Source organism: Pongo abelii, chromosome 5 (genome assembly GCF_028885655.2).
Source record: "Pongo abelii isolate AG06213 chromosome 5, NHGRI_mPonAbe1-v2.0_pri, whole genome shotgun sequence".
Lineage (NCBI taxonomy): Eukaryota > Metazoa > Chordata > Mammalia > Primates > Hominidae > Pongo > Pongo abelii.
The window spans coordinates 157,126,700-157,147,257 of NC_071990.2; the positions used below are offsets into that span (position 1 = coordinate 157,126,700).

The 20,558-nt window shown below is 41.2% G+C and overlaps 1 protein-coding gene across 1 annotated transcript in view; it reads right to left on the reverse strand.

Annotated features, from left to right (window-relative positions):
* The window catches only part of NOX3 (NADPH oxidase 3), a 60,274-nt gene that overhangs the window by 30,154 nt on the left and 9,562 nt on the right, over nt 1-20,558 (reverse strand). Inside the window, exons 5-9 of the mRNA XM_024248914.3 lie at nt 17,656-17,801; nt 14,328-14,509; nt 10,792-10,921; nt 5,249-5,341; nt 3,203-3,456 (exon numbers count right to left, since the gene is read on the reverse strand). Of these exons, the coding sequence (XP_024104682.2) occupies nt 3,203-3,456; nt 5,249-5,341; nt 10,792-10,921; nt 14,328-14,509; nt 17,656-17,801 (805 nt within the window). The remainder of the gene's footprint in view (nt 1-3,202; nt 3,457-5,248; nt 5,342-10,791; nt 10,922-14,327; nt 14,510-17,655; nt 17,802-20,558) is intronic.

Below are 20,558 nucleotides of genomic sequence, written 5' to 3' on the forward strand. Positions count from 1 at the left end.
CTTACCTTGTGCTAAGTATTATGTTAAGTGTTTTTATGGGCTGTTATGTTTGATCCTAAACAAAGCCATGAGTACTATTATTGTCATCTTCATTGTACAGACGAGGAAACTGAGGCAGTGTGTTGCATACATTCTCCAAGATCATGCACAAAGCTGGGCTTTGAACCCAGCTCCTCTCACAGTGCGGGCCCCAGCTCTGGGCAAAGGATAACTTGCTGAAAACTCCATCAACTCTGAGGAATTCCTCTGTTTTCCTTCAGAAGGTCTAGTCTTTTGAAAGAGCTCACATTCTCTCCCTTTTTCTTGGGCTTAGAGGAAGAGGTTTCACTGTTCTTTTTTTGGGCTTGCTTCTCCTCCTGGGCTTCTCACTCACAAATTCCAGGGGCTGGATTAAATTTGTCTGGGATCCAAAGCAGTAAAAAGATATAGTGCTCTCCCCAATATGATTTAATTCAAAATTAAAACAGTGGGGAACTGTAAAATCATCCAAGCAAGTCCAATAACATCCTGATTCTTTGTATGCTGAAGATTTAAACAAATTCTAGTTTTTTGGAAGGCTTTGCCACTAATACATATGCCTACACGCATACAGAGGCAGAGGGTGAAACAAATTAGTGAATGGAGGGAAGCAGCTCTGTTTATGACAACTCATTTTTATTGAGCCCATAATGACTTACTGAGCGACTGAGAGTCAGGGCCTGTTCTAGGCCCCGGGGATGGTAAAGTGAAGCAAACAAAGCTCCTTTTCTCATAGAGCTTCCATTCTAGTGTGGAGAGATAGACAGTAAACAATCAAGCAAATATAAGTATTTAACATGTCAGGTGGTGGTATGTACTATAAAGAAAAATAAAGTCAGCATGTGGCATCATGGCGATGGAGTGACTGTTGGGGGTTGTTTCATGTGCAGTGGGAAGGAAAGGCCTCACTAGAAGGGGACATTTGAACAGAGACCTGAAGGAAGAGAGGGAGCTGCCCAGCAGAGATGCTGGGAACAGCATTCCCGGTGGAGGGAACAGCAATGGCAAAGGCACTGAGGACTACATTCTCAGTGTGTGTGAACAACAAGAAAGCTGGAAGAGCTAAGCCCATGAGGGAGCAGGAAGTGGAACAGATGAGCCCAGGGAGGCCCAGGGGATCCTGTTGGAACTTGCAGCTGGTGATGCACTCCATAGGCAGAAAGCATGTCAGCTACTGAGTAACCAGTACCAAGTTCTTCTTGGGGGACTGGCTGAAATGCTATCTGGTTTGTGAAGGGGAAGGGTGGTTGATAGAGCAGATAAGTGTATACACACAGGGCAGAAGCCAGGTAGCAAAAAGGATGAAAGCTTTTGCCTTGGTGATGCCAAGGGAAGAGCAGGGACCGAGAAAGCAGTTAGACACTGTGCCCTGAGTGTGTGTGTGTGTGTGTGTGTGTGTGCTGGGGGGGTTGATGAGGATCGGGGTGCTGTGTAGTGCACCTACTTTTATTTCTGATTTTAGGCATTTGCACTGCACTATGAACCTTAAAATTTTATTACGTTGCTTCCTTTCCATTACAAAAAAGAAAATAGTCAGGTGTTCTCATCTGATTTGGGGCTCTGGCTTGAGCAGATGATGTTTCTACTTGGCTTGGCATCATACCATTCTTCAGGACCAGTGTTTGAAAGGAGGCCTGTGACTCTTCCTACCCACTAAATACAACCAAGCCCAGGGGTGCAGTTACAGCTCAGTAGCCTATGAAAACAGGGAAAGCAGGACAATAAGCTGACTACATTTTGTGTCTCAAATTTATTGTGGTACCTTGTTTGTCACCAATAAATATTTGTCAAACTAAATGAGATAAAGAATCCATATTGGCCCCAGGGCTTCAATAATTCTTTTGTCAAATCTCTCCTCTGTATGCACTGCGTGTCAGACACTGCTGTAGGCACCGGAGATTCCGAGGAGGAAAGACAATGTCCTGCCCTCAGGAACTTCCATTTGAAGTGTCTCTACCGAGCTCCCTACCAAAGTGCTCATGACAGTGGCTGCTTCTTGGTAGTTCCTGATAACCTCCAAGGATGGCAGAAGTAGGAATCTCTTCTGCCATCTTGATGCTTCTTTTCAAATATGAAATTCTTCCAAAAATGTTTTTCTAATTTTTTTTTTTGGTGTCCCTGTTCTTCCAGAGCCCCAAATGTGTGCTTTGTATGCTTTTGGGTAACCCTGCATGAAGAGTGGGAATTGACCTGAAGCCATTGTTTACTGAACAGAGCCAAGGAGTGGTCATTTACATTGGGACTTCTGTCATGTGCCCAGGCTTTTTCTTTTTCTTTTTCTTTCCTTCTCCTCCCCCTCCTTTTTTTTGAGACAAAGTCTCACCCTGTTGCCCAGGCTGGAGTGCAGTGGCGCGATCTTGGCTCACTGCAACCTCTGCCTCCCAGGTTCAAGCAATTCTCCTGCCTCAGCCACCCAGATAGCTGGGATTACAGGCACGTGCCATCACACCCGGCTGATTTTTGTATTTTTAGTAGAGATGGGGTTTCGCCATGTTGGCCAGGCTGGTCTCAAACTCCTGACCTCAAGTGGTCTGCCTGCCTTGGCTTCCCAAAGTGCTGGGATAACAGGCGTGAGCCCAGACTTTTCTGAATAGAGTGACACTGTGGGTTGAGTTGTGTCCCCCATTGATATGTTAAAGTCCTAACCTCAGTACTTAGAACGTGACCTTATTTAGAAATAGGGTTGCAGACATAATGAATAAAGCTAAGATGAGGTCATGCTGGAGTGGTATGGGCCTTTATATCCAATAGGACTTGGGTCTTTATAAGAAAAGGACACAGAAACATAGCATCCTTGTTATGAAGACCCGACTTGACAAATATAATAAAAAAAACTCAGACTGTGTTAGAAAAAAATGCCCAGAGTTGTCTCACTCATTGCAGGCTGCATAGAACTAACTAGGTGATGCTTTAGGACCTGGGAGAGAAACCTCCTTCCTGGATCACCCTCTCTTGGCTGAACATTAGTCTTTTTTTTTTTTTTTTTTTTTTTTTTTACAGGAATAGATGTGTGTCTCCTAGAAGTCTACAAAATTATACTTTTTACACACATTCTCAAATTTAAACACAGTCTCAAACTCACCATCTAATAAAGATATTGCTGAATCAGGTAGCATGTTGATGCATTAAGATACTTTACTTTTTATAATACTGCGATTTATACATGAGAGAAATGGGCACGAACCTTGGCAGGCTCCAGGGCTCCTGGAGGACCTGTCCCTCTGCCCCAAAGGCCTCCAGTAGTGCTGCGGTCCAGTCTCCTGCTGCCCGGATGTGCACGCTGAAGAAGTCTTCCTGGGGGGCAGAGGTAAGGGTGAAGGGGTGCCACTCCAGCGAAGATATGGCTGGGCACTGCACCAAGATGTACTGCCCTGGTGCCATTTTAAAGCCACGCTTTTTCATGTGAAGTTCCAGGACTCCAGAGGGGTGGCTTACCACCTGTGTGAGAGCAAGAGAGTTGTTTGCCTTTGTCCTCAAAATAATAAAGAAACACCTTTCATTCCATCAAAGGTGTTCAAAATTTTAGATCAGCTTGTTTCAGGTGTAATTTACATATCCCATCTGCTGTTAGCTCCCAAAGCTATGTGCCACCGCTTTCACATCTGTGTTTGCAACCCCAGCAAGAATGATGCTCCTCTCCTTCAGAGGGCGGCGTTTGAAATAGCTGCACCCAGGTGCAATTGGTGCCTAGCATGTGAGTCCATGTGTCTGATGGCCAGGCTTTCCACAGCACAGTCAACCAGACCCAAGACAGTGAAGCTTGCATATTATTATGCTTAGGGTTATTAAAATAAGTCATCACATTATTTCTGTGTTTTTAACATCTAAGAACATTTTGTTACCTTTTTAAATGATCTGCGTCTTTTCTCAATATCTTGTGAATTAACCCTCTTATTTCTTCAGGCTAAGTGAAAAACAATCTTCAAACTCACTTCAAACTCTTTTCTTGTTTTGTTTTCTTTTTAGTTGAGTCTCATCCTGTGTCCTGACTCCGCTCTGAGTTTTAGATGTAGGGAAGCATTGGACAAGGTTTCTAGTAGTGTTTATAAAAGCTTTATGACTTGCTGCTTATCAGAGGGAAAGAGCTAATTTCCCTTCTTAGATTTCAATCTTGTTTCCTGAAAAATCTCTCCAGGCCCTCCTGTCTTCTTTTGTGACAAGAGGTGTAAGGCAACAAAATCTAGCATCTAGATACTGTGACAGTATTTTTCTGTTCAAAAGAGAATTTCACAGCATTTTAATCATTGGTTCTAAGTTTTCCCTCTCCCTACTGGTATCTGTTCTGACACTGCTGTTAAATGGTCTCCCTAGTAACAGCTCGAGTAGGTTTCCAGAAGTTTTACAGTCTAGCTTTTGATACAGCCTGACATCCTTTGGTGCTTAACTTAAAAACAGCAACATAGAAACAGCTTAAAGCAGAAATAGGAAGCAATTTCTATACATCTGCTTTCATGAAGGCGGCTACAGAGATACAGGATTCTGTTAAAATTGTATTAGCAAAGTGGGATAGGCTTGGCTAACGGAGAGTTTCTTCTTGGACATTTCAAAAGCTGGGGGAGAGTATTTGGCACCTTTTCACTCTCCTAGGCATGCATTTTTTTGGTCTTGGTCTACCCCTTCCCATCTTCCTCCAGCAAAAGGTAAACATTGTGAGGATGTAGAGATGTGAGGATGGGGAGCAAGACTGAAAAATGTTATCAGGAGCATGCTGCTCATGAAGGTAGAACTCCATCTTCATCCTTCGTCTCCATTTTTCTTCCCCACAGTGATCCCTCTTGCTCTGAACCTTATGGTGACTTCCCCTTTCCTCTGTTTGGTAGTCCCCAGTGAGAGTGTATAGATTTGAAAATGTTATTTGTTTGCAAAATTTGTGCCTTTACTTGGTGAAGAAGTGATTATCCTTCAAGTCACTATGACCCATGTAAAGCACACTCACTCCCCTTGCATTTCCCCCTAGAGAGAAAGCAAAATAAAGACAAAGCGGATCATTCCAGTGCTGTACAATAAACCTTTATCAGAATTCTGTGTGCTGTCTGGAGCCCTGATCCCTGTCTTCAGCAAAATTAGTCACACTAAAAGATGCTCAGGATACAAGCAATTATTAGAACAGAAGATGAGCCTCTAAATTACAGACAGTTCTGCAATAAAAATGGCAAATTAAAAACTTGGGCTAATAAAAAATTTTCATCTACACTCAGGCTTTTATTCAGACATAAAGCTACATGCATACCTTGGTAATGACAACTTCTTGTTGAAATCGCCAGAACCTAATTATTCTTTCACATGCGTACAAGACCACAGGGCCTAAAATCCATTTCCAAGCCTGAAGAGAGTGGCAGAGAGAGAGAGAGAAAGGAAATGAAAATAGAATCCAAATATTTTCAATTTGAACCAAATCAATATACAACATGATGGGGTTTAGATATTTTTCCTTTAACATTGGGCCAGTTATCAACAACAAAGATGTCTCCTTGTATTATATACTATAACATGCAATTGTTTCTTGAAGTCTACAAGCTTATTTAAGAGATTAAACTCTTCTATATTGGTTTTTATGCTTACTTGATCAATGATGCCTTTATGTAATTAGAAATAATTGAATTTGCAAAGAAATAAAAAGGCAGATTGATGTTTATATTACATATGATAGGGTCGTAAGTGCTCCCAAACTCAAGCCAAAGTCAAAGCTACATTACTCACCCAACACAGGACATAAGAAATTACATTTTAGAATCTCAAATGGTAATTTTTTGGGCCAAGAATGCCTCACAACTACAGGGTCTGCCTGAATAAACACAGAAATACAGACACACACACACACAAAATTATTTGGAGTAAAATATAAAGTCAGTTTCCTGGCACCTTAAATTTAAGTTTATCTAATCACAGCAAAAGGCTCAATAATTGTCTAGAGAGTTGTGATGGTGAGAATGTCCATTTTAAATAAATCAGATGCTATGTTAACTTTTGATGAGTATAATGTGCATTACTGATGATCAATTTACCAGCAGGCTATTGTGTCAGGAGCTCTGTACAACATAAAGTGTCTTCCTCAGTGAAAGGGAAGAAATGGGAAGTTACAATTTTCGAAGAGTTCTATTTGTACTGAACAATCCCATGAGGCATATGAATTATCTTGATTTTACAGAGGAAGGAGTTAAGACTCAGTCAGATCAACCAAATTGTCCAAGGCCATAAAGAGACGAAGGTGTCTGGTAGAGATGTGAACTCAGGTATGCCTGACTACCCAGCCTGAGTTCTTACCAGGACCCCAGGCTACCTCCCTTGTGCATTGCCATATTATCGTGGTCCTTTCTGTCCAGCACTAAATTGATACTGAGGCTTGTTTTCCGAAACATTAGAAACTCATGAACTCATTGAATTTTAGGATATTGCATGCTCTTAGAAATCTACTCTAATCCTTTTCTTCTTTTTAAAATTTTTATTGTTTTCAATAGACAAATAATAATTGTATATATTCACGAGGTACATAGTGATGTTTTGATACATACAACGTATCATGATAAGGTCAGGGTAAATTATTCTATCCATCATCTCAAACACTGATTATTTCTTTGTATTGGGAACATTCAATATCCTCTAGTTCTTTTAGAATTAAAGGAAGGAAAATCCTGACATTCTGGGAATGGGTCTGAGTTGCCTGGAGAGTCCAAGGTGGACCAGAGATAGCCAGGGCTAGAACTCAAGCCTTTTCATATGTCCCTACACTTCCTCCTAGGTTTTCTAAATCCACCACCTTACTCCTTGAATAGTATCTTGGGGGGGCAGGAAGGATGTCTCGGTCTTCAGAACTCAGACATTCACCACCCCTCACTGAATGACCCGTTACTCAGTGCTCCCTGACCAGTCATCTGGCTCCGTCTCTTCTGTTGATGGGTCACAAGCCTTTTAGCATTATTTTTACTTCCTTTGAGTCACCTTTCTCATTTTGTCTATTGCTTTTTGTTGATTTCTGAGTCTGTTTGCGTGGTCCCTCTTCTCACCTACATCAACCCTCTCTGCTTTTTTTCCTGGGGGGGCTCTTGGCCTCATAAAAGCTAGATCTATGGGGGCAACACAAGGTAATTTGACCCACTTATTTTTTCTGCCTCAGTGGGGCCCAGCAATGTGTTCAGAACAGCAAAGAGAATAAACCTTTTGTCCCCCTATGCTGTGGATGAGGTGGTAAAGATGAACAGAGTAAGGGAAATCTAGGAAGCGTCCCTGGGAAGGATGGGGTTGGACTGAGCAAAGGAATCCTTAGGTCTCTATGCTTGAACGAACCAGAAAGCTTTTTGAGAATTGCTTTGGATGTTTACAGAAATGAGAGCAAGAATGCAGTTCTTTCTAAATGCGCTAAAAGAGATATTGGCAAAGGCACTCAGTCTTCATATATTTTTACAGATAATCTTCCCCACCCATTTTAGAGAGTTTGGGGCATCACGCACTTCATTTTGGTGATGTGAAATCAGACACGGTCTCTGATATTTTCCACGTTGATAAAATGTAATGGATTATTTTTCTTTCCACGGTTCAGGTAGGAGAATATAAGTTATTAATCCCCGACTCCATCTCAATCTTAGTATACCCTTTGCTCCAGGAGGAGGTAGCCAGTGTCGTTACCTGTGTTGTGCCTGGAGCCCCTGGAAGTCAGGGCCTGAGGGAGAGATGGCCAGGGATGAATATTAGGGAACTGTCCTTGCAGTGACACCCAGGACAGACAAGAGTGAATCAAGGCAAGGAGGCCTTGATTCAGAGCAAGAGGGCCGTGTGTCAAGGTAGATGCTGGGCTGGGTGTCTGAAGACCTGGATTCTGGCCTTGGGGCCACCACCCCTCACTCTGTGCCACTAGGCACATCTTGAGATTTATTATGTTCATAATTTCCTGTTTTGTAAAATGGGAACTAGCTGGAGAAAATTATTATTTAGTTCCCTCCAAGCTCTTAAACACTTTGGCTTTATTCACAGAGATAAGTAGAATGTTGGGGCTGTGTACTTGTAGCTAGCAGCAGAGTGCTGACAAAATGGGGGTTATGGAAGCCAGAGATTTAGAGTGAATGCTGCGAATGGAGGAGAAAGTTCATGGCCACACAGTTAGGGGCTCTGGGTCTTTAACGTGGCTTTACTGGGAATGCTTCTTGTGACCATAGGTAAGACACTGAAACTGCTTGGACCTCAATTTCCTCAGCTATTAAATAACGGGGAAGAGCTATTTAGTATCTAAGTTTCCTTAATGCTAAAATACTCCGTGGCTTCTTGGCTTTATTTTCTTCTTCTTCAAAAAATGCTCAAAAAGTCACGCTACAGTGAGTATTTTATGATAGAAATAAAACGATGTTGATTCAAAAGCAGCAATAATGAAACTTGTTTCCTTCACTTTCACTCCTGGTTTTTCATTCCTACCAGAAAATAAGAACATGCTGGCTTTTATTTTACTTTATGTGTGTGTTTATGAATAGCCTCTTTTTCTAGACAATCAGATCTCCTGGGGCAGGTCCCACATCTCTGAATCCTGTCTACTGCACTGCCGAGCAATGCACTTAGGCACTCGGTGAAAGTACACTGAACTGACTCTACCTACGTCAGGGCTTTCTCCTTTACCACTCACAGCCTTCCCTAGTAATTACAACGTGTCGGCCTTACGGTTACGATGAGTTGATGCTGTAGTTAAATGACATAAAGTGCTTCTTTGGCCTAGGACGACCAGGCATCTTTTGAGACTGGATTGCATCAGCAGCAAACCAGGAATCTGGAGTCCTGTATTTGTCAGTGCATTTGGGCTGGAAAGGGAGACTGAGACAAGCTGTGAAGATGAACAGAGTAAGGGAAATCTAGGAAGCATCCCTGGGAAGGATGGGGTTGGGCCAAGCAAAGGAATCCTTAGGTCTCTTATGCTTGAGTGAACCAGAAAGCTTTTTGAGAATTGCTTTGGATGTTTACAGAAATGAGAGGAAGAATGCAGTTCTTTCTAAATGGGCTAAAAGAGATATTGGCAAAGACACTCAGTCTTCATATATTTTTACAGATAATCTTCCCCACCCATTTTAGAGAGTTTGGGGCATCACGCACTTCATTTTGGTGATGTCAAATCAGACATGGTCTCTGATATTTTCCACGTGAGACAAGTAGGGGAGGAGGGACTGCCGGGTACAGTTGGTTTCTTTAATCAGTTCCATTTACACGAGGTGACGTACAAAGCATTCTCTGTCCTAACACTGGGAACAGTGAACCACTGAAGGAGAAATGATACATATTCTATTGATCAGAGAACCATGAAAACGCCCTGAGTTAAGAGAGGCAAGGGAGGAGAAATGGAGCTTTGCAGAGACCGAGTAGGTGTGGTGCAGTGAAGCGCAGGAACCCTTCCTTGTCCTTGGGATGCCTTTTGGATTCAGTGTCTATAAGACATCAGAGAGAATATCGTACAGTTCAGCCAAGCGGTAATTGCATAGGCCACACACGCTTTGAATCAGGATCCATTACAAATAATGGGAGAGAGTGACACCCTGAGTTTGGATGTGCAAGGAAGTGGAGCAGGGGAGAGTTAGAGAGAGATGAGTAAGTCCCCCTCTTAATGATAATTAATGCCAGCAAACGCTGCTGGGAGCAGGCCCTGGTCTGTATTCATGAGGTGTGGGGGAGTATTGATTTTTTTATGGAGATGCTGTAGCTGAAAATTTGAGAGAGGTGTTCATGTTCCTCATTAATATGCAGGTTGGATAGTGGCTACTGAGAGCTGAGTTTAAGACAGAGACAATCTATACCAGCCATTAAAAGAACCACAGTCTAATGGGCACATCTATTCCGGTTCTCTCGGTTTTAAACATTCCTCCTAGTACTTTCACCCTTAAAATCCAGTGCTTAATTTAATATATTTGAGGGTTTTTTTTTTAAACAACGCAATCACTTATATTCTTCATATGTTGATGACTTAATTTCCTAAATCTTCATCATTTATATACTATTATACCCTGTTATTCCATGTTTTAAGTTATGTATTTTTGGATACTTATTTCCTCCTACTGTTTATCTGCCAGATGCATTTATTTTTTTTCAAGCATCACTTGGTTGTCCCAAAGATTTGCACTGTACTAAGATACCAGAAGAGGCCAGATAGGAATATTATTTCTCTTTCCCTATGCTACCAACTGTAATGGTTACCACCTACCCAGGAAATCTGACTTTTCAGATCTGTGGACATTATCATCTACACAAATTAATTAAGTATCTTCTTGGCTAACATCATCATTATTTCAGTTACAGGAGCTTAATTAGAACAAGAAGTAAATGCGTTTGACACACTAAGTTTTTGATCCTCAAAGCTGTCGAAAGAAAGAAGGCAAGCTTATAAAGAAGGCCTGAGCCTCATTTGGCTGTTTATTGACCTAGGTTTGAGCAGGGGTGCTCGTAATTCTCAGACTGGGGCAGCAGTTATGCAGAGGACAGGTGGCCAAGGATGCAGGGAGCACAGAGAAGGGTGGTGAGGCCCAAGGCTGACTTCTCCAGGGACATCATTGTGCTGTTATGAATTCCCACAATATCAGACAGTATTTAAAGGTAAGTAGAAGAATACATTTCAAAGCCGAACATAGTGCTTTTGGCAGTAAACCTCTTTAAAAATTATCTGTAACTTGATTTCTCCATTAGCACACTTAATAAAGAGTTGGCTTTGTCTAAGTGGTGAAATGTGCTTTCTTTTTTCCAAGCCTATAAAAGCTCTGTATTTTAACTGTGATGACATTTATTTTTAAAAGCTCCTGGGTTCATTCTTACCGAGGGTTCCTTGCCAGAAAATTGAGGCACGGGGCATTGGGCCACTGTCTGCCATTCTGCATAGCGGTCTCTACAGAAGGTGATGTTGTGCAGAGAGAGACTGTCTTGGGTTTGGCCTCGAACAATCCGACTTGTTATTTAAGAAAAGCAAAACAAAACAAAAAGCAAAAAACATCAAACTGATTTTGAGCAGTCTTGTTCTCCCACAGGTATATATTCTACAGTGAGCTCTGAAATACCACTTCCAGTTCTTGAAACTCGGGCTGTCATTCATTTCCCCCAGCTTCTTTAAAAATAAGCATTTAAGAAGCTTCGAGTAACTTTGAAGATCCCAGAAAAGAAGTGCCCCTCTGTGGTATCCTGTGTTAAATTGAAAGTGTCTATATTAGAGAATTCATAATGAAGGGAAATTGTTTGAACACATCCTTTTGTAGACTGTTGAATTTAATTAGGTTTCATCTTGTCCTGATTGCTGATTTGGGCTAATTGGCTAACTTTGTACTATTTGGTTCTTTTGCAGATTTATTTAACTTCTACCCTCCTTGGGTTGTTTCTGAGTGCTTAGAAGTCTTCAAGTGAAGAAGTCAAAAGAAGTGCCCAGAATAATGGCATTTTTTCCCCTAGTGACCACCAGCAAGCCAGTGTTTGACTCAGTCAAAACAGGTCACAATGGAGTGTGTCTTCAAGACGGTATTGATACATTTAGGAATGGAAAGAGAAGGCAGTCTTAATGAACGGAGCACTGGACGAAGAGTCCTATAATCCTACTATATTATATTTGCCATGAGTGCACTCCTGACTGACCTTTGACAAGTAGCTTTGGTACAAGCTCCTAGGGTTCCTCCTTGGTGCACAGACAGCAAAGCCCAAGACATCAAGGTCAGGGAATCTGGGAATTGTTCAGTTCCTAGGTGTTTGTGAATAAAATGCACTGATCTGTTTTGAGAAACATGCTACTCTAGACTGAGAAACCTTAGCATCACACAGACTTATGTCCTGGACAGCCTGTGGAGTGGTGTGGCCTCTGTTATATCAGCGGGCATGGGAGGAGGGAGCAGTAATACGCCCTTGGAAACAGCCTGGTGTCAGCTAGAACTGACATCTTGGCCTTTGTCCCAGTCTGTTTTATGGAAGCCATCCAAACTTGATAACATCCCTCTGAGTTAGATGAGAAAAACTATCTGTAAATCTCCAATGTACAAATGATGCCCAGACATAGGCAGGGTGAATAGTAAGTGAGAGTCAGAGGAAAGATTCCAGATACTTTAACACTTTCATTCTCAGGCTGTAGGCAGCATTCCCCATAATGTCTAAAAGAAGCCTCATATCATTCCACAAATGCTGTATCTTTTAAACATTTTAAACTTTTGAAATGTCTTCATCTATGCCATCCCATAATAGGAAGATTAGTGGGCCTTAACACATTCCAATAATCCTACTTTCACTTGGCACTTTGTGTAGAATTTGCAAATTGCTTTTGCTGTAAACAGTAGCTGTAGAATACTTCACACTGAGAAGATTAAATGAGGCCCTTATCCTAAAATAAGCTTTTCAACTAGGTTAAAATGACTAAAAATTTCATCTTATGAGATGTTATTTGGATATCAAAAATATCTCCAACGAAACACTGCCCATTGAAATTCTCTTGTGCTTCTACAATGCCCCAGGGTGTGGACGCGGGGGACGTATGTTTAGGGGGGTAAGCACATCATGTCTGTGAATAGGGCTTCTAGACTCCCCTGAGTTATAGATAGCCTCATAATTGTGCTTCAGGGGTTAACAACCCCGGCGTCGGGGGCAGAATCAGCAGTAGAAAGGGAGGACTGACAATCTCTAAGTTGGAACACACTGGGACTACACACCATCCACCTTGGCCACCCCAAGTACAAAAAAGGAATGTTGAGATTTCCACATTCAGAAGAGCCAATCCCAGAGACCTCTAGCTGAAAGAGAATGGAAAGCCTCTAGCCAGGCAGCAGAGTATGGGTGAATGTGGACTGACCCGGTTACTAAGGCTCAGCAGAGGCACAGGCAGTCTTTTAGGGTAAAATGCAGCCTCAGGGGCACTTCTTCCTTGGAGAATGTGTTTCTGTCCACCAGCTGAGGGACCATGGGAGAAGTCTTAGGCACAGGCAGTGGCAGTGGCAGAGCTGCCACCCCCTTCCAGAAGTAGGGGGCTGAGAAGACAGGAGCATTAACGGTGAGGAGGGAGATTGGAGGGGTTGTTGACTTGCGGAGGGGCAAATCCCAAAGCGTTGTCTGTGGGCCCTACATGGGACCCAGAGTCACCAAGGCATGTGTGACTTCCTAGGCCATGCCACTCTGCAGCTATGCTCTTCCAGGTCCGTGCAGAGTCGGAGGCCACCTCCGTGACAGGACCCTCCACGCTCAGCAGTGGCAATGGTAGGAGAATGAGGGGCGGAAGAGGGTATTCTGCTATGCAGGAACACAGGAGTTACTGATGGCAAGCCAAAAAGGGCGTTAGCAATATTGCTGGCCACATTCTTGCTGGTGTTGAAGAAGGTTTAATTCATAAAACGGAAGACTTGTTCTTCAGGGGCTTGCTAAATCAGAGTAAAGGTTTGATAGTCTAAAGACTGGTGTCCTAGATCTGACTCTGCTGTTTATTCATCATGGGACCTTGAGGGCATCACTTAACCCTCAGAACACCTTTTTCCTCTTTATGAAATGGGGACAACATCACTTTCTCTACATGACAGGACTGTTGTGGGGGTCAAGTTGATCATATATATGAATGTGCTTTGAAAATTGTAAAATGGAAAAAAAGGCAATCAGTTTTTGAAATAATTAAAAGGGACAAGCTAGTTCACAGACAGCAATTGATTTATTAGTCCAGGGCCATTTATTAATATTTAAAGGATTGAAAAGCATTATATTTGAGAGTGAACACATCAGGCGCTATGCTAGCTTCCTGATGAAGAGATGAACCGTATCAAGCAGGTATTGAATGCCAGAACAGTGTTTTATGGGATGTCTGGGCAAAATGGGGTCCTAGAGGTCAAATGGGGAAACTGAGGCTCAGAGGACCTGAAGGGCTCACTCTGATAACTGGTGTCAGAGCTGGATCTGGACCCCACGCCAGACTGCCCATGCCACACATTGTCGCTGCCTGAACAGTGGGTTTCCTGGTTGATGGTTTTGGTTAAGCAGAAGTGAAATCTTGGTGTCAAAAATATATATCCTGAGTAATCTCACATAAATTGGATGGCAGAACAGGTGCTGAATGAAACATAGATCTACTGTCATCCTGCATTCATTAGGATTCCTGAATTTTATAAACATGCCAAGACTCACTAACAGAGTCAGCGAGGAAAAATAAATATAATACGTCACCATCTATGTAGCTTATTTTCAGTGTTACTGAAAAAGCGTTTGCCACAGTCAATGTGCTTTTCACACATTGTACGAGTCCTTTAGTCACTGCACGCCGGGCTCCTTCATCTAAAGGACTTTCTAAGATTATTTTGGGACTCTCAGAGATAAAATCCTTGCAGAGGAGCGCAGTGTGGACTTACCCCGTCCCATGGATGGCCAGGCTGAGAAAGAAGATGATGAAAACATGGTGTGTGTACCAGAACAACTCATAGGAGGCCTGTCTGATGAACTCGGTTGACGAGGTCATGATCAAGACTAAAGCCAAAGAGATCACCAGGCCGGTGACGCCCGCTATTGTCCTTAGCAATTCAGTGGTTGTGTTCTAAACAAACAAACAAACAAACAAAAAACAGAACAAAAAAGAAACAAACAAAAAAAACACCGTGACATTAAATATCCTGGCATTTTTTTTTTTTTTTTTTTTTTCATTTTTAGGACCAGTACTTGAAATTTCAAGCAGGGAGCCATTCACAATGTTTCACTCAGAAGCACGTTAGCCTCAGCGAGGATGCAGGCGCAACTCAAGAAGTGAGCTTCCTCTTCCTCCCCCTTCCCACCAGCTTACAGTGGTTACTTGCTTTGCTAAAATTTCATAAAATACCATTTCATCAATCACATTTTTTTATTTGTATGAGTCATTTCACATCAAAGTTATTATATCGGAAAAAAACCCCCACATAAATAAATTAAAAAAAAAAAAAAAAAGCTGGGCATGGTGGCTTGAGCTTATAGTCCCAGCTACTCAGTAGGCTGAGATGGGAGGATCATTTGATCCCAGGAGTGTGAGGCTGCAATGAGCCATGATGCTGCCTCTGCATTCCAGCCTGGGAGACAGAGTGAGACCCTGTCTGTAAAACAACAACAACAATAACAAAATGGGGAAAAAAAAAGAAAAAAAACAAAGTTATTATGTTGGATTGAAATTAGGGCAGCATGAAAAGAGCATTTTAAGATAAAATATTGCAAAATAAATCTGAGTTTTAAGTTTTTAATCTTTAAAATAATTATGTGGATCACCATGCTTAATTGCATTTTAACATTAATAAACACATTTTTTTGAGAGGTCCCTTCGGGCGTTCCTAATAAAGCAGCTGCACACTCAGTTCCCCTGGTAGTTGTTCCTTGCTCTTGCTTTTTAATTGGAAAGACCATGACTTGCACTTCTTTCACGCCATCTCCGGGGGCCTGGAATAAGGCTTGGTAAATCCTAGGTGATCAATAAAGGTACAGCTATTCTTATCTGGTGGACACTGCTAAATGGCCAGAATTCTGACCTGTGAGTGCAAGGGACAGTAAAATAGCCTTTTAGAATACGCATCACACAGCAGTTTATTTTCATTGTGAATTTCCCATGTTCTTGCCAAGTCATTAGTATTCATACATTGTGTTACTATCGTTGAGACGGCCACGAGCTCAATAAACTCACTATATCTTTTGTCAGTAAAATCTCATTAATTTGGGCGGCTTTGAGATCTGGAGGTAATTTGGACAGGGACTTCTTCATTGTTTGTTTTTTCTTCATAGAGCAAAGAGTGGAAATAAAATTGAAAGGGGTATGTCTCAAACATTTAAAATATTTTCTTTTCAAGTATATTCAGGCATTTTAGAAATCCATTTACATCATATGATGTGCTAATTTCACATCATTCTTCCTTGCCTATTAAGGCAAATCGCCATGTCTCTGTTCTTGCAACACATTTATAGACTGGTTAGAGCTGCAGTGTATCCTCCAAAACAATCCCACTGCATCTCTAAAAATGCTCTATAATGTACACTCTGTGTTACTGATACTCATCTCTCTCCAAATACCCTAAATTAGAGGGTTTCCTGAGTTTAATTAGTACTTACATAGTATATTGCTTCTAAAATTTTGAAATTACTGCATTGGTAGTAGCTTAATTATTTTGCTAGTAAATATATAATCACATTGCTTGAAAAGTATTTTTAATAAATACTATTTATTATATAGACTATGCAAAATGTTGAGATTTATTCTTGAGTGTGTGTAGCAATGGATTTTCCAGCGTCTTAGTGGGGAAAAACAGTAACCTTAGTAGGTGCCCAAAGGCTGTGATTCAATGGACTGACACAAAGGCATCCCCACTCGTTAGGGCAGCTATAGTTCTGATTCGGAAGTGTGAAATTTTTGCTTCCAATAGCTGTCAGCTAAGAAAAGGTAGCTCAAGCCGGGCGCGGTGGCTCAGGCCTGTAATCCCAGCACTTTGGGAGGCCGAGGTGGGCGAATCACGAGGTCAGGAGATCGAGACCATCCTGGCTAACACAGTGAAACCCCGTCTCTACTAAAAATAACAAAAATTAGCCGGACGTGGTGGCGGGCACCTGTAGTCCCAGCTACTCGGGAGGCTGAGGCAGGAGAATGGCGTGAACCCAGGAGGCGGAGCTTTCGGTGAGCTGAGATCGTGGCACTGCACTCTAGCAGGGGCAACAGAGCGAGACTCCGTCTCAAAAAAAATAAATAAATAAAAATAAAAAATAAAAGAAAAGGTAGCTCAACTAAACCTGATACATGGCCTGATATTGAAAATCTTCTTAGGTTAATTAGGGGACATGACATGGAACAAGTGTCCCAAAACCGGATTTTGAGTTTTTGTTCTTTAAATAAGGCTGCATGGGGAAATGGTCACTTAGATGGCCTGGATAAGAATGGACGGATTTTCACTGCTGAAGTGTATTGCCTTAGGGCTTTTCTTTGGCAATAAAGATATTCTTAGTCTGGTCAACGTGCTGCACACATATGCAAATACGGTGGTACATGGAAAAAAACTGAGATCAACCACAAAGAAAGAGGTAGGGGTGAATTAAGGGAGACGACTGTCTTCATCTCGGAACATAGATTGCTGTGGCTACATTTTTGGTTTTCTTTTTGTTCCCCATAGCTGCTGACAGTCTGTGCACACAGGTAATTAGCATTAATGATGTCACTGGCCGTGCAGGTCTCATTATGAAATTAGCTGCTTTGCCCAGTATCTGATTTGGCAAAGCAGCTATTCACATATGTGCAAATGTATGAGGCATTCGGAGAAGAGATCCAGAAAACAATCTGCAGACTGAAAATGAAGACATCCAATTTATGATCTCTGTGTTTAGATGGCACTTCACCTTCTTTATGAGTCTAACATCAGTGAAAAAATATCTAATCATAAACTGCTTTTAAAATGTTAAATTTTAAAATATTAGGAATTTAACAGGTTACTGCATTTCTAGTGCGTGTGCGTATATATATAAATTAATTAGGTGACGTATCTTTTTCTCCTTGCTCATAACTTTCCAGCAACATTAATGATAGAAAAATAACTTTTTAGAAAATGTGAAATTAAAAACAAATTCACATGTAAATTCATTCTCCAGCTCTTTTATTAAAAGCTTTTCAATATAGCGTTCCTGATTAGAGGACTGGAAAAGGACGGATTTTTCAGGGGAGAAGCTTGTTAGCATGCAGGAACTCACTTTGGGGAAGGTCCGGACAGGGTTGAGGTAGCTCTCATTAGGAGTGTTGCCCAGCTTGGAAAGTGCAGCCAGAAGTCCCTGGGCCTCCTCGGACTGGCTCCAGTGGTAGCGTTCCAGGTTGAAGAAATGCGCCACGATGTGGATGGCTAGGACGAGGAGACAACACCAAACATGCACCCTGTGGCTTGCTTTCTCCCTAGTTACTAAAAAATGTCTCTGTGCTCAAGTTTCTCTGTTCTGGTTTTTGTAGTCTCCAAGGAAAAGTGATTTATTTACACATCTTTCCCAGTGCTTTGAGTGGAGTGGATTGAATACTTCCAAAGACACTGTACAAAAATCTCCACATTTATTTAAGTTATATTAATGAATAAAGTAAATCTCAGTTCTTCATAATTTAAAGTGTATAGTTATCATGGAAGTGGAATAAATGTTATGCTATCTCAGCATAATTATATATGAAATAATTCTAAAAGAAATAATTATATATAACTTCTTAAGAAATTGGAAAGCATTATTCTAGAATACTGTACATTATACATGCTGATATGTATGTATATGATACTGTATAAAAATCTCATTTATTTAAGTTATATTAATAAATAAAGTAAATATCAGTTCATCATAATTTAAAGTGTGTAGTTATTACGGAAGTGGAATAAATGTTATGATATCTCAGCATAATTATATATGAAATAATTCTAAAAGAAACAATTATATATAACTTCTTAAGAAATCGGAAAGCATTATTCTAGAATACTGTACATTATGCATGCTGATATATATGTATATGATGTAAATGATAGATACCAGGAGAGAGATTGTTTTTGTTCTCTTTCAGACACTGTATTTTCTGTTTATTCCTTTACGCATTTTAGTGTACAGTAGTCCCCCCTGTCTAAAGTTTCACTTTCCCCAGTTTCAGTTACCTGAGGTCAACCACAATCAGAAAATATTGAATGGAAAATTCCAGGAATAAGCAATTTGTGTTTTACACTGCATGCCATTCTGAGTAGCATGATGAAATCTCATGCCATCCTGCTCTGTCCCACCTGGGATGTGAATCATCCATTTGTCCAGCATACCCAGTAGCCCTCTTGGTTATCAGATCAACTGTCATGGTATCCCAGTGTTTGTGTGCGAGTCATCCTTATTTTACTAAAAACTGGCCTCAAAGCGGGAAAGTAGTGATGCTGGCAATTCGGTTACACCAAAGAGAAGCCATCAAGTGCTTCCTTTAAGTGAAAAGGTGAAAGTTCTGTGCTTAATAAGGAAAGGAAAAAAACTGTATGTGGAAGTTGCTAAGATCTACGGTAAGAACAAATCTATCTGAAATTGTGAAGAATTAAAAATTTGTGCTAGTTTTGCTGTCACACCTCAAACTGCAAAAGTTACAGCCACAATGCGTGATAAGTGCTTATTTATGATGAAAAAAGCATTACATTTGTGGGTGGAAGACATGAAAAGGAACATGTTCTGATGGATGGCAGTCGGGGTCAGTACTATCCACAGTTTCGGGCATCTGCTGTGGGTCTTGGAATGTATACCCTGCAGACAAGGACGGACTACTCTATATGTATATATACCCCTGCACATACACATTCACACATAAATTTGCATGTGTTATTTCTGGTGGATTGAAATAAGCCATTATTCATGGAACTAAACATACCTTCTATATATTCTTAAGAAGTAAATGGAGCTTTCTAATTCTGGGACTTGGTGGTGTCTAAATTCTAAATGAAGAGAACAAGCTTAAGAACACAGCATCGTCTGGCCTGAGGATTCTGTGTCTGATGCTGCTCTTTCCAAATCTGTTGGGAAGCCAGCAGTCACACCGAGACAACGACATACCGATGCTTTTCCTGCAAATGAAACTCCCGCTGGGTGGCCAGTTGATAACTGCCATTGGGATCAGATTCGTGTGTGAAATGAGAATTCATTGCCCAGGGTATAGATAATTTCCCAGTTGATATCTTCTTTTCTTCTGCACCCACAGTGAGAAGTAGCAGGGCCTATGACTATCATATAGTCTATACAGGTTGTGAGTGAGTTACGGGATCCTCCATGGTTGTACATTGTGGGTTGAGGTATGGAAGAAGATGTGATGGGGAAAAAGAAACAGCAAGAACTTCTGAGAATATTTGTGTCATTTTGGTCCCTGTGGTCCTAGGAGCAGATTTATTTAGAAATGCTATCTTCTATGCAACCTCTTTTCTTTGTCATCTGAGTTCCTGCCATCACTCCCTTTTCTGATTTACAAAATTTTCTACTCATGCCTTACAACTCATTTCAATAGTTGACTTCTATCACACATTCTTCAATTTCACCAGCACAAATGATAGTATGATCATAGCATTTCTCAGATATTACTATTGCAGTATCTATTTATCCCTGCACCCCCCCGATGAACTTTGACTTCTCAAGGATGGACTTTCTTCATCCTTGAAACCTCAGCACCAGTTTGTATCTGACAATTATTTGCCTAGTGGCAATGAGATTGAAGAAAGGTAGAAGGGGTAATGAAAGGGTCGGAAAATCAATCTATAAATACAACCTTGTTGGAGTAGTGTTTTCTCTGCTGATATATGCATATATATATGTGCTATATATATATATAATATATATATTTTTCTTTAGCCTTTAAGTTGAAAATCAAGTCAAATACACTTCAGGTTGAGGCTCACCCAAGAAGGCAAAGCACGTGATAGTGTTTCTGCATCATGATGTTTACTGCCTCCTTATGGCTTCAGAGAGGTTAGCACCCATGAGGTACTGTATTTCCTCCCGAGGTGTTTTGTCAACATATACAGCCATGTCTATGAAGGGGCTGCCTTGTTTAGCCTCAGCATCCACAAAGCTGGAAAGGCTTATCTAGCAGGAGTCCTTTCCAATATGCTACATGC